Source organism: Ascaphus truei, chromosome 11, assembly GCF_040206685.1.
Source record: "Ascaphus truei isolate aAscTru1 chromosome 11, aAscTru1.hap1, whole genome shotgun sequence".
NCBI classification, from domain to species: Eukaryota; Metazoa; Chordata; class Amphibia; order Anura; family Ascaphidae; genus Ascaphus; species Ascaphus truei.
This window is the reverse complement of record NC_134493.1, coordinates 54,050,068-54,064,361: the sequence shown is the minus strand read 5'-3', so window position 1 is coordinate 54,064,361 and position 14,294 is coordinate 54,050,068. Positions and strand designations below refer to the sequence as shown.

General features: G+C 54.4%; 1 protein-coding gene across 1 annotated transcript in view; it reads right to left on the bottom strand.

Moving 5' to 3' along the window:
• Nucleotides 1–14,294, bottom strand: part of DNAAF8 (dynein axonemal assembly factor 8) — a 60,678-nt gene that overhangs the window by 28,563 nt on the left and 17,821 nt on the right. The window contains exons 15-20 of the mRNA XM_075565099.1: nt 13,517–13,832; nt 11,231–11,325; nt 8,687–8,841; nt 7,489–7,630; nt 7,040–7,171; nt 4,592–4,786 (exon numbers count right to left, since the gene is read on the bottom strand). Coding sequence (XP_075421214.1) covers nt 4,592–4,786; nt 7,040–7,171; nt 7,489–7,630; nt 8,687–8,841; nt 11,231–11,325; nt 13,517–13,832 — 1,035 coding nt within the window. The remainder of the gene's footprint in view (nt 1–4,591; nt 4,787–7,039; nt 7,172–7,488; nt 7,631–8,686; nt 8,842–11,230; nt 11,326–13,516; nt 13,833–14,294) is intronic.

Below are 14,294 nucleotides of genomic sequence, written 5' to 3'. Positions count from 1 at the left end.
GCGCGCCAGAGACGGCCCGCGGACCCCACCCTGATCTCTCTACACATCCCCGCTTCCCAGCCTTATACTGAGGCAAAGCAACATGGATAATGAAACCCTGCTCTCTGATTGGTTACTATTCTGGACAGGTTCCTATTAATTTGTGGGGGTGATTAATGCCCAGAATTTTAACCAATCAGAGAACAGGATTTCATTATTCACTTTGTTTTTAGCCTATTATTAAGTAATAATCCACATAGAATTGTACACTACTGGCCAACAATGCACTGGCTGAAGAATCTTTGGCCATAATATCCTTGCCTGAGGGGATTATTATAATATAGGCTACATTTTCCATAGGGTCCACTGATCCACCCGTCGTCACTCAGCAAGTCGAGAAAGGACAGGGCAGCAGGCCGAGTGACACTCACAGACCAAGGCCCCGAGTGTTCCCTCCGCAGTCATGCATCCCCTGTGGCTGAGTCACTGCGGCATGAGCCAACCCCCACTGCTGCTCCAACACCGCGGGAAAGGGAACAGCAGCACAGGTTGGGAAGTTCCCACGTCCGGGGGTGCCTGGGAGTCGTCTGAGGGCTGTGATAGGGACCCCAGCCAGTCTTAGAGTGAGGAGGCAGACTGGAAACCCCCATCTTGAGGAGGAGGTGCAGCCTTCCGCCCCACCAGAGAGAGCGGGAGAGAGGAGAGAAGAAATAGAGGGGAGGGCAATGAGATACGACAGGAGGAGACAAGTTACATTTAAGTGGAGAAGCAGAACGCTGAGCGTGAATTTTAGGGGCATTACTGGGAGTATATTGCCGGGAAATGAGCGTTCGGGGCTGAAGGGAATAACAGAGCTCCAGCCTTGAATAAAAATGTACACAACAATTCTTGACATTGATTGATTGGCGCAGTGTGCAATTTATGTTTTGCAATGTACTTGTAACAAACATGTCGGAGAGACCACTAGACAATTAAAAAAAAATGCATATTCGAGCATGTACGTTTAATGAGAAAGGAAACATGGATCATGTGACAACGTGACACGTGACACTGTGCTATAATTCTGTCCCCAGACAACTCAGGCTAAAAGCACTGGCTTTCCTGTCATCCGAGCGGGGCAAGGGGAAGAAATAAGGGTAATATTCTGGCAAAAAGAGACACTTACTGGACTTTCAAACCTCATAGTAGGGCCCCATTAGGTTTCAATAAAGAATGGGACCGTAAATACTGTTCATAATGTATGTGGGTTATTATCACGGCCATTATCTGACACTCTTACATAGATCTACTTTGTGTTTAGCTATACAGCTGGTTCTCGCCGTACGACGCTCCGGTAGCCATTGAACGGATTATCCGACGCCAGACAACGCATTCCGCTGAACGCATTATCCGACGTCGGAACGGATAATCCGACGCTCACCGCCGCGGATTAACATTGGATCCGCAAACCGATGATCCGTTATCCGACGGCGGTTTGCGGGACAGATTCCGGCGGATAACCGAGAACTGCCTGTATATCAGTTTTAATATTTCGTTTTAAATATGGTAAATAAACTGTGATGTTTAGGGGATCACGTACAAGGAAGAGTGGCTCTATAAAGGTTCACGTCTGGATGGAGTTACTCCTAAAGAACGCGCCAGTTTAGCTGTGAAACGCGTCAGATGTTTCCTCTAAATCGTGTTTATTTTTGTACTGTGTCTTGAATATATCTTTACATACTTTTTCATGACTTATTTGCCCGGGTCTTTATTTTTTTTTAGCAACGCGCTGCTTATTTTTTTGACTAAACTCTTTTATTAAGGCCTGCAGATAATCCGTCCCCTAGCCCGGTGTGCTTCATTTCATTTTCCTCCTGGGACCAACATGAACCAATAACAGGGACAGGTTTAAGGGCTCAAACCTTGATGATTGGTACATAAAAAACCCCCCCCAAAAAACAGGCACCTAGAATACGATTGAAGCAGGGGGTCTCCGGAGTGGCTCAATCAGTCCCAGCTTCAGCACAGGCGGCTCAATCAGTCCCAGCTTCAGCACAGGTGGCTCAATCAGTCCCAGCTTCAGCACAGGTGGCTCAATCAGTCCCAGCTTCAGCACAGGTGGCTCAATCAGTCCCAGCTTCAGCACAGGTAGTTCAGTCAGTCCCAGCTTCAGCACAGGCGGCTCAATCAGTCCCGGCTTCAGCACAGGCGGCTCACTCAGTCCCAGCTTCAGCCCAATCAGAGGCTCAGTCTTTGATTGAGCCACCTGTATGGAAGCAGGGACTGATTGAGCCACCTGTGCTGAAGCTGGGATATCCTGAAAACCTGACCTGTTGGGGGGGTGGGGGGCCTTGGGGACGGGAGTTGAGCACCGTTGCCCTACCAGAATCTGCATATCAGTTACAAAATAAAAACATTTCCTGCTACCCCTCTCCCTTGGAAGGTCTAACGTGCAGACCGTGGCGATAAACCCATGCGGCCGGGATTCCACCTCGGAGGTGGCTGCATGAAGAACAAACAATTGCAAAGCCCCAAGACAGGCGCTGTAGATGTCCTACCATCTCCCTAGGTTCACTTTTATATTCAATGCACGCGTTCCTCTTTTGCATTATAATTCCTTGTGTAATATACCCAGTGTATGGTGCTGTATACACAGATGCACACGGTGCTGTATACACAGATGCACACGGTGCTGTATACACAGATGCACACGGTGCTGTATACACAGATGCACACGGTGCTGTATACACAGATGCACACGGTGCTGTATACACAGATGCACACGGTGCTGTATACACAGATGCACACGGTGCTCTATACACAGATGCACACGGTGCTGTATACACAGATGCACACGGTGCTGTATACACAGATGCACACGGTGCTGTATACACAGATGCACACGGTGCTGTATACACAGATGCACACGGTGCTGTATACACAGATGCACACGGTGCTGTATACACAGATGCACACGGTGCTGTATACACAGATGCACACGGTGCTGTATACACAGATGCACACGGTGCTGTATACACAGATGCACACGGTGCTGTATACACAGATGCACACGGTGCTGTATACACAGATGCACACGGTGCTGTATACACAGATGCACACGGTGCTGTATACACAGATGCACACGGTGCTGTATACACAGATGCACACGGTGCTGTATACACAGATGCACACGGTGCTCTATACACAGATGCACACGGTGCTGTATACACAGATGCACACGGTGCTGTATACACAGATGCACACGGTGCTGTATACACAGATGCACACGGTGCTGTATACACAGATGCACACGGTGCTGTATACACAGATGCACACGGTGCTGTATACACAGATGCACACGGTGCTGTATACACAGATGCACACGGTGCTGTATACACAGATGCACACGGTGCTGTATACACAGATGCACACGGTGCTGTATACACAGATGCACACGGTGCTCTATACACAGATGCACACGGTGCTGTATACACAGATGCACACGGTGCTGTATACACAGATGCACACGGTGCTGTATACACAGATGCACACGGTGCTGTATACACAGATGCACACGGTGCTGTATACACAGATGCACACGGTGCTGTATACACAGATGCACACAGTGCATTCGCTCGCACCTGTAATAGATGTTATTGCTGCTGCTTTAAGACGGGGTGTTTGCTGCCACCCAGTGGAAGATTTGTGAAGTGCCACAACACAGGCTTGTGCAAAGCATCAATAATGGATATACTGGTTACAATATGTATCATAAAACCCACATCACAGAACATCGTCTCCCTGATACCAGTAAGAATGCTGTCAGTTGCAATCTAAAAAATCTTCTTTGATGCATCACCCCCATAATGCGCATATTCTTGCTGCATCACCCCCATAATGCGCATATTCTTGCTGCATCACCCCCATATTGCGCATATTCTTGTTGCATCACCCCCATATTGCGCCTGTTATTGCTGCATCACCCTCATATTGCGCCTGTTCTTGATACATCACCCCCATATTGCGCCTGTTCTTGATACATCACCCCCATAGTGCGCCTGTTCTTGATACATCACCCCCATAGTGCGCCTGTTCTTGATACATCACCCCCATAGTGCGCCTGTTCTTAATACATCACCCCATAGTGCGCCTGTTCTTAATACATCACCCCCAGAGTGCGCCTGTTCTTAATACATCACCCCATAGTGCGCCTGTTCTTAATACATCACCCCCAGAGTGCGCCTGTTCTTAATACATCACCCCCATAGTGCGCCTGTTCTTAATACATCACCCCATAGTGCGCCTGTTCTTAATACATCACCCCCATAGTGCGCCTGTTCTTGATACATCACCCCCATAGTGCGCCTGTTCTTGATACATCACCCCCATAGTGCGCCTGTTCTTGATACATCACCCCCATAGTGCGCCTGTTCTTAATACATCACCCCCATAGTGCGCCTGTTCTTGATACATCACCCCCATAGTGCGCCTGTCATCCCCCTAGTGCGCATAGATACACCGACCCCAGTGTGTGTCTGGCCTCCCTTTTGTGTTCCCCAGGAAATGGTGGCTTGCACCTTTGCCTCCTTTGTACATCTGTGCCGTCCCCTGTGTGTGGAGGATGAGTCCCTACCTGAGCTTGGGTCCTGTGTTTTCAGGGGCCCGCACAGGATTTGGCGTAGGAAGTGCCCGGCCCGCCGCAAGGCGTGCCTCCCACTCATGGTGAGGATCACGACTTGTTCCACTTCCGGGTCAGAGTTGAAGGGTCGCTTGGATAACATGTCCAGGGTAATGGAGCCAGGGTCCGGCACGGCATGCAGACTGCCACCTGCCGGACACAGAGAGAGGTGTCACCTGAGAACTGCCCACATACCTCCTTCTTACCCACAACTAGGGAAAGTAAGGGGGGCAAGTTCCTCACTTTGCTTCCACATTAGTATTCCTATTATCATTTATTCGTAAAGCGCCACCATGTTGCGCGGTACAATGGGGGGTACAGAGTGATGCATATTACATAAACAGTTACATACCAATAGGATCACACCAGCGCAAACAGATACAGAAGGTAATGAGAGCCCTGATCCGGGGAGCTTACACTCGAGGGAATAAGGGGCAATGTTGAACAAAAGGTAAAGTGGCAGCTCGTTGAGTATACATCAGGGTGGAGTATGGTCCAGCCGCCCAGTTGGATCTATTAATGTTTGGGGGTGTGGATGTTAGGGGGCGTATGATAGCATGGAGTTGGCACACACCATTAACCTTATTAATACCCTATTGACATAACCTGGCACGTCACAGTGACCCTTATGATGTACCAGGTACTGTACGCATGGGCAAATGCTCATTTTTTCCGGGCCAAAATCGGGCTGACCGCCAAGTCAGATCCCATCAGAAGTGGGGCCCCCTCTCCATTTCCCATACCCGCGGGTCTGATGGCATCAAGTGATCGCTCCAAGAGTGAGGAGAGATCCCTTAAAGTAAGTAAAAAATAGTCTGGTCACATTTGTTTAAGAAAGACAATGGCGTTGTTATTCAAATGTTCCCTTTTGTAAACAAACAGTGGTCTAACAATGAAGGGGTTAACTCCGTCGCTTCTCTATAAATAGCGAAAGTCTGCGACATCATCACAAGGGTGAAGAAATGGCAGTGGGCCAGACATATCGCAAGAAGAAATGACCATCGTTGGATGGGGATGGTACTCAACTGGATTCAGACAGATATCAAAAGACCAAGACGACGACAAAAAAGGAAGGTGGGATTATGATGTTAGGAAATGTGTTGGAGAGACGTGGAGAAGAGAAGTTGTCACCGCAGGACCTGGGAGATCATTGGGGAGGCCTCATCCAGCAGCGGGGAGACCAGGGCAGAAGATAATGAGAGAAGAATTCACAGGCACGGTTGTCTTGACAAAGGTCCTAGATAGGACCGAAACGTTGACTATTTTGCAATAAATCCCCAAATCCTTCACTTCAAGACCCAAAAGTACCTGTGAATTCTCCTCTACATGTTGACCCTTAAGCATGTGCACCGGGCACAAGTTCACGATCAGCGATCAGGAGTGCCGTGTCTTCTATATGACACCATCTTCTCTAGCACGGGGAAGTGGCATCATTGCATACTAATGGTAAGTTGAGGCTCTTCGGAACCGTTCCCGCCACGGTTTCTCACCTTGGTTCATATGAACCAGTACCATCCTGGTACCAGATACAAGGAGCCTGGTCACTATGTGGTTCCCTCAATAACCGTTCCTACCACTGGCTATCTTGCTCTGGCTCACCACCACCGTTCCCACCACGGGAAAGGAGAGCCTTTATTTATTATGATATTGTAGCGTGGTCTTGAAAGGAATGTCTCTATTAGGGAGTCCTCTCCTTTTAGGAGGCTCACACTGGTCGGTCTCCGGTTTACCCCGATTACAACAACCTATTTTTCAGTGACTCCATTGTCACTTGATACTGTTGGCTCTACACTGTTCACCACCAATGGGGATTTTTATTTTTACCCCTCCTATTTTAAAAATGATCTATCAATAAATAGTTTTTTTTAATAACTACATACTATCTGGCATTTCTTTATTTCTAGCGGGGTTGTGCTGTTCTAGCATTTAGACATTTACAGTTACAAGCCTCGTCACATTTATGCTACATAGGGTTATGTGAGTGCACGCAACGTGGGGACGCAACGTGGGGACTTGCTGACACGCTATCTCCACCTGGAGCCGGCGTTGCTATTTATTAATTCTTGTTATTTCCCCCAGTGCACCCCCCCTGTTCTATTCCCAGTTTGGAGTTCTGGTATCCACATCGCCTGTGTTTCGTACTAAATAAGGGCCTACGGTTGTGGCAGGCGACCCGTTGCTGGACGCTCGTGTTGTCCCTTACCCTTTAACCTGCACTATGCTGGTGTTAATATGTAAGCTCACAGCTTGCGACACCACGGGCAGCTTAGGTTTCCAGCCACCGCCCTATGGCTGATACACAGCTCAGCCTCTAACAGGCCCATGAAAGAGCGATTACTTAATGGTGAACTCTGGCAGCTCTGGAAATGAAGGGAAATGTACACGAGGAGCGTTGTTTGTTACCCAGTCCCTGGAGGAGGCTGTCGGTATGAGGTGCTACGTGGAAGCACAGCGTAGGGTCCAGTCCATCGGGGTGGGACAAGCTGCTCCTGATGACTCCCAGGTGACCCCGCTCGGCCAGTTCATTCATCAGCCCTGGGGGAGAGTGGGGACATCAGTGAGACAAACCAAATCTACTACGTGAACTTAGGCACATGTCTACTAAGCCGTGCTAGTCAATAAAACCACCTTCTGGTAATAGGAAGACCCCTAGTGGCCCATTTTACTTGAATGGACTTCTGGCCCCAGGAAAGGTGTCTTAAGGAATAGCACCGTTTAGTGAATATGACCCAAAGTCTTCCTCCCAAGATCACGGCTTGGAGCTTGAGTGGTTTTGAGGTTGGAGTTGAACGCATGTGTTGTGACCGGGACCCCTTATCGTTAACACGTGGGTTCCCTCTTGCTGGTGTTACCTCGGGTGAGGCCTGGGGTGTGGTGGCCGGCGTTCTCCTTCCTGAAGATGACCAGCAAGCAGTGCTGGCGCAGCTCGGAGAGCTGTGCACACGAGAGGTCCTCTGGCTGGCCGGGAGGCTTGCTGGGGCAGAAGGTGGACACCTGGAACATAATGTCAACATCTCATGTAAGAGTCAAGAGGCCTCCTTGGCGGACAACCAGCTGTAACAAGGCCTTGAATCCCTGATCTGGGAGAGCAGAACAATGTCTCTGTATGTGTGTAGTGACGTATATCTGTCACTATATACATTATATACACTATATCTGTGTATCTTTGCCAAGATCTACGGCTGAAGAAAGGTGTTCATGGCTGATATAAAGTTCCATGTTTCCTTATTCCCAAATTTACAGTTTCACCGATTTTTAGAGACCCAATATTAAACGGTGCAATCATATGCAGCTAATCAAATGGTAGCCATACGTACCAATCTAATAGACAGGTGTAAACAACTCTAACGTGCTAAAAGCATCGAGCTGACTTCTTTGTAAAATAATTACACATTTACTTTTCTTAGGGGTCTTGGAACAGACGGGCGATTGTCAACCAAGTGTTTTCTTTCCTCTTATCCCACCCTGTCCTTATCAGAGAACCAATACCGATAAAGAGAGAGAGGGGGGAGGGGGGGGGGCTTGTCCTGTGCAAACTCTTGTTGAGCACAGAGTGACATCAGACGGAAGAGGGAAGACAGAGGGAATCACCCTCCCCTCCCACGTCTCAATTCATCATGTTTATATTAATAACTTAAAGAAAAATATTTAAAAATACTTATAGGTGTAATATTTTGGGGAGGAAATACGTCAATCACCCAGATGTGACCCCTTAACCATGTCACTGCCATTAGTACACTTTGCTCCTAGGAGGGACTGATCCCTTAACCATGTCACTGCCATTAGTACACTTTGCTCCTAGGAGGGACTGATCCCTTAACCATGTCACTGCCATTAGTACACTTTGCTCATAGGAGCTACTGACCCCATAATTAACCTATCAAAAATAATATCAAGCACAATACTCTTTTTTAATTAACTTAAACTAGTGAAAACTGTGTAAGATGTGTTTGTACAGCGAATTTCGTATATGTGAGAACACCAGTGCAATGTGTCTGTACACTGTGTCCTTACATACACCTGTGTTAGGGTCACTGCAAGGCTCGGTACCTGGCCTGGTGACATGCTCAGCATGGCTGCGCGCTTAGCAGATAAACGGAGGCGCCGGACGCCTTGCATGGCAAATCCACGGCGGCAGCAGGCGTCGATCACATCTCCGTAAGCACGTGGAGGTACCACGGGAGACACCAGCAGAAACACATCCCCTGGGGAGGCGGAAGGATAGAGACAGGGGAATATGTGTGTGTGGCAAATGTTTTCTTTCCACATTGACCTCATCATCCTCACATCGCACACACAGCTCGGCCCTCGTCTCATCATCCTCACATCGCACACACAGCTCGGCCCTCGTCTCATCATCCTCACATCGCACACACAGCTCGGCCCTCGTCTCATCATCCTCACATCGCACACACAGCTCGGCCCTCGTCTCATCATCCTCACATCGCACACACAGCTCGGCCCTCGTCTCATCATCCTCACAGCTCGGCCCTCGTCTCATCATCCTCACAGCTCGGCCCTCGTCTCATCATCCTCACAGCTCGGCCCTCGTCTCATCATCCTCACAGCTCGGCCCTCTCTGCTATTCCTGTAATGGGACTGAGCCATTGATTGAGCCACCTGTGCTGAAGCAGGGATATTCTTAAACCCTGACCTGCGTGTGGCTTTTGAGGACTAGAGTTGGCCACCCCTGTCCTAATGCTTCATTACTGATCCACCACAAAACCTCTGGCAATGCTCTTCCTTTCTATCCTACGGCAATACACTGTCTCTGCCGCCCTTCCCTGCAGCTCCCCCATTCCATACCTCCCCTGAGAAACACACTACTCTGCTCGCTGAGTCTATCTCCCTCCCTGCAGAGCAGTCTCCTCTCCCCGCTGACTCTCCCTCCCTGCAGAGCAGTCTCCTCTCCCCGCTGACTCTCCCTCCCTGCAGAGCTCTCTCCTCTCCCCGCTGACTCTCCCTCCCTGCAGAGCTCTCTCCCCTCCCCGCTGACTCTCTCTCCCTGCAGAGCTCTCTCCCCTCCCCGCTGACTCTCCCTCCCTGCAGAGCTCTCTCCCCTCCCCGCTGACTCTCCGTCCCTGCAGAGCCCTCTCCCCTCCCCGCTGACTCTCTCTCCCTGCAGAGCTCCCTCCCCTCCCCACTGACTCTCCCTCCCTGCAGAGCTCTCTCCCCTCCCCACTGACTCTCCGTCCCTGCAGAGCTCTCTCCTGTTCCCGCTGACTCTCCCTCCCTGCAGAGCTCTCTCCCCTCCCCGCTGACTCTCCCTCCTTGCAGAGCTCTCTCCCCTCCCCGCTGACTCTCCCTCCCTGCAGAGCTCTCTCCCCTCCCCGCTGACACTCCCTCCCTGCAGAGCTCTCTCCCCTCCCCACTGACTCTCCCTCCCTGCAGAGCTCTCTCCCCTCCCCGCTGACTCTCCCTCCTTGCAGAGCAGTCTCCTCTTCCCGCTGACTCTCCCTCCCTGCAGAGCCCTCTCCACTTCCCGCTGACACTCCCTCCTTGCAGAGCTCTCTCCCCTCCCCGCTGACTCTCCGTCCCTGCAGAGCTCTCTCCCCTCCCCGCTGACTCTCCCTCCCTGCAGAGCCCTCTCCCTTCCCCGCTGACTCTCCGTCCCTGCAGAACCCCCTCCACTTCCCGCTGACACTCCCTCCCTGCAGAGCAGTCTCCTCTACCCGCTGACTCTCCCTCCCTGCAGAGCAGTCTCCCCTCCCCGCTGACTCTCCGTCCCTGCAGAGCCCTCTCCTGTTCTCGCTGACTCTCCCTCCCTGCAGAGCTCTCTCCCCTCCCCGCTGACTCTCCGTCCCTGCAGAGCTCTCTCCCCTCCCCGCTGACTCTCCCTCCCTGCAGAGCCCTCTCCCTTCCCCGCTGACTCTCCGTCCCTGCAGAACCCCCTCCACTTCCCGCTGACACTCCCTCCCTGCAGAGCAGTCTCCCCTCCCCGCTGACTCTCCGTCCCTGCAGAGCCCTCTCCTGTTCCCGCTGACTCTCCCTCCCTGCAGAGCTCTCGCCCCTCCCCGCTGACTCTCTCTCCCTGCAGAGCTCTCTCCCCTCCCGCTGACTCTCCCTCCCTGCAGAGCTCTCTCCCCTCCCCGCTGACTCTCCCTCCCTGCAGAGCTCTCTCCCCTCCCCGCTGACCCCTCTCCCCTCCCCGCTGACTCTCCGTCCCTGCAGAACCCTCTCCACTTCCCGCTGACTCTCCCTCCCTGCAGAGCTCTCTCCCCTCCTCGCTGACTCTCCCTCCCTGCAGAGCTCTCTCCACTTCCCGCTGACACTCTGTCCCTGCAGAGCCCTCTCCACTTCCCGCTGACACTCCCTCCCTGAAGAGCAGTCTCCTGTTCCCGCTGACTCTCCTCTTCCCGCTGACTCTCCTCTTCCCGCTGACTCTCCTCTTCCCGCTGACTCTCCTCTTCCCGCTGACTCTCCCTCCCTGTAGAGCTCTCTCCCCTCCCCGCTGACTCTCCCTCCCTGTAGAGCTCTCTCCCCTTCCCGCTGACTCTCCCTCCCTGCAGAGCTCTCTCCCCGCTGACTCTCCGTCCCTGCAGAGCTCTCTCCTCTTCCCGCTGATCTCTCTCCCCCGCACAGGCGTTACCTTACCCTTAGTGGTGGCTGTGAGCAGTGCAGGGGGGCGGTACAGCTCTGTCTCTTGCAGGGAGCTGAGACCTTGCTCTGTGTCACTGGGGCTCTGAGATCTGCAGCCAATCACAGGTCGGAGATAAGCCAGAGGTGTAACACACACACACACTCACACACTCACACACTCACACACACCTCTATACGTTTTTGACTAAAGCAGGAGTGGCCAACTCCAGTCCACAAGGGCCACTAACAGGCACAGGTGGCACAATCAATGGCTCAGTAAGAATGCCTGCACCACCTGTGCTGAAGCAGGGATATCCTAAAAACCTGACCGGTTGGTGGCCCCTGAGGACTGGAGTTGGCCGCGCCTAGACTACAGATGTGTACAGATAGTAGGGCAATAGCACAGCTTCTCCCATCTCCCTGCGCTGGCTGCTCCTCCCCTCCGCTCTCCCTGCGCTGGCTGCTCCTCCCCTCCGCTCTCCCTGCGCTGGCTGCTCCTCCCCTCCGCTCTCCCTGCGCTGGCTGCTCCTCCCCTCCGCTCTCCCTGCGCTGGCTCCTCCTCCTCTCCGCTCTCCCTGCGCTGGCTGCTCCTCCCCTCCGCTCTCCCTGCGCTGGCTGCTCCTCCCCTCCGCTCTCCCTGCGCTGGCTGCTCCTCCCCTCCGCTCTCCCTGCGCTGGCTCCTCCTCCTCTCCGCTCTCCCTGCGCTGGCTGCTCCTTCCCTCCGCTCTCCCTGCGCTGGCGGCTCCTGCCCTCCCCCGGCACTGGAGGCCCCTCCCCTCTTCCTGCGCTGGCGGCTCCTGCCCTCCCCCGGCACTGGTGGCCCCTCCCCCTGCGCTGGCGGCTCCTGCCCTCCCCTGGCACTGGAGGCCCCTCCCCTCTCCCTGCGCTGGCTGCTCCTCCCCTCCGCTCTCCCTGCGCTGGCTGCTCCTCCCCTCCGCTCTCCCTGCGCTGGCTCCTCCTCCTCTCCGCTCTCCCTGCGCTGGCTGCTCCTCCCCTCCGCTCTCCCTGCGCTGGCGGCTCCTGCCCTCCCCCGGCACTGGAGGCCCCTCCCCTCTCCCTGCGCTGGCGGCTCCTGCCCTCCCCCGGCACTGGTGGCCCCTCCCCCTGCGCTGGCGGCTCCTGCCCTCCCCTGGCACTGGAGGCCCCTCCCCTCTCCCTGCGCTGGCTGCTCCTCCCCTCCGCTCTCCCTGCGCTGGCTGCTCCTTTCCTCCGCTCTCCCTGCGCTGGCTGCTCCTCCCCTCTCCCTGCGCTGGCGGCTCCTCCCCTCTTCCCTGCGCTGGCGGCTCCTGCCCTCCGGCACTGGTGGCCCCTCCCCTCTTCCCTGCGCTGGCGGCTCCTGCCCTCCCCGGCACTGGTGGCCCCTCCCCCTGCGCTGGCGGCTCCTGCCCTCCCCTGGCACTGGAGGCCCCTCCCCTCTCCCTGCGCTGGCTGCTCCTCCCCTCCGCTCTCCCTGCGCTGGCTGCTCCTCCCCTCCGCTCTCCCTGCGCTGGCTGCTCCTCCCCTCCCCTCTCCCTGCGCTGGCGGCTCCTGCCCTCCACCGGCACTGGTGGCCCCTCCCCCTGCGCTGGTGGCTCCTGCCCTCCCCCGGCACTGGTGGCCCCTCCCCCTGCGCTGGCGGCTCCTCCCCTCTTCCCTGCGCTGGCGGCTCCTGCCCTCCGGCACTGGAGGCCCCTCCCCTCTCCCTGCGCTGGCGGCTCCTGCCCTCCCCCGGCACTGGAGGCCCCTCCCCCTGCGCTGGCGGCTCCTGCCCTCCCCTGGCACTGGAGGCCCCTCCCCTCTCCCTGCGCTGGCGGCTCCTGCCCTCCCCCGGCACTGGTGGCCCCTCCCCCTGCGCTTGCGGCTCCTGCCCTCCCCTGGCACTGGTGGCCCCTCCCCCTGCGCTGACGGCTCCTGCCCTCCCCCGGCACTGGTGGCCCCTCCCCCTGCGCTGGCGGCTCCTGCCCTCTCCCTGCACTGGCGGCTCCTGCCCTCCCCTGGCACTGGTGGCCCCTCCCCCTGCGCTGGCGGCTCCTGCCCTCCCCCAGCACTGGAGGCTCTTCCGCAGGTCCCATGAGCAGCAGCTCAGCTCTTGCAAAGTCTTTTAACTTCAATTCTTGCATTTTGAGAGGGTGTTAGTTTGACCCTCTTACAATGCTCCGCCTGTTTGTGTTCAGAAAAGAAGTGATGCTCTGCATGTGATCCTTCAGGTAAAGGGAGCAATTCTCTGCAGACTTTAGCTCAGGTGCTACAGGAAAGGAGTGATGCTCTGCATGTATCAGTCACAATAAGGAAGAGGGAGGGTGATGCTTCCGGTATTATTACCTGGGCCGGGTGCTCCTGGCAGGCGGGTTCTGGATGCCGATGTTGATGGTCCCGTTGTTGGGTATTCTGCCCCCGAACCACAGGCTGAGATCCCGTAGGAGACGCCCGGAGCTGCGGGAGTAGTGTAGCAGGGGCTCCCCCCTCCTGCGCCCATAAAGGGCGTGTAAAGAGTGCTGATCTGTCAGCCGTGCGAGCTGGGGGTCACTGGGACCGGATATGTCCCCCCAGACTTCTCCTGCTCGAGACCCCCGCACTGCCAAAGCCAGCACTGGGGGAGTTTGTACATCATCCCCAGCGTAGGATGGAGGAAGAGAGTCTGGAAAGGAAGAAAAGAGGGGAGAGAGTGAGTGGGAGTGACAGAGTGAGCGTGACAGAGTGACAGCGTAAGTGTGAGAGTTAGAGAGTGAATTAGTGAGAGTGGGTGTGAGAGTGAGTGAGAGTAAGAGAGTGAGTGAGAGTGACAGCGTAAGTGTAAGAGAGTGAGAGTGTGCGAGTGAGTGAGAGAGTGAGTGACAGCGTATGTGTGAGAGTGAGTAAGAGTGTGAGAGTAAGAGAGTGAGTGAGTGTGACAGTGAGTGAGAGAGATGGGAAGAGAGAGAGAGAGAGAGACAATAGGAGTGAGAGGAAAGGGGAGAAAGAATGAAATAAATGAGAGCAAGACAGAGAGAAAGGAGAGAGAGAGAGAGAGAGAGAGAGAGAGAGAAAGGAAAGAGAGAGAGAGAGAGAGAGAAAGGAAAGAGCGAGAGAGAGAGAGAGAGAGAGGGGAGAGAGAGAGAGA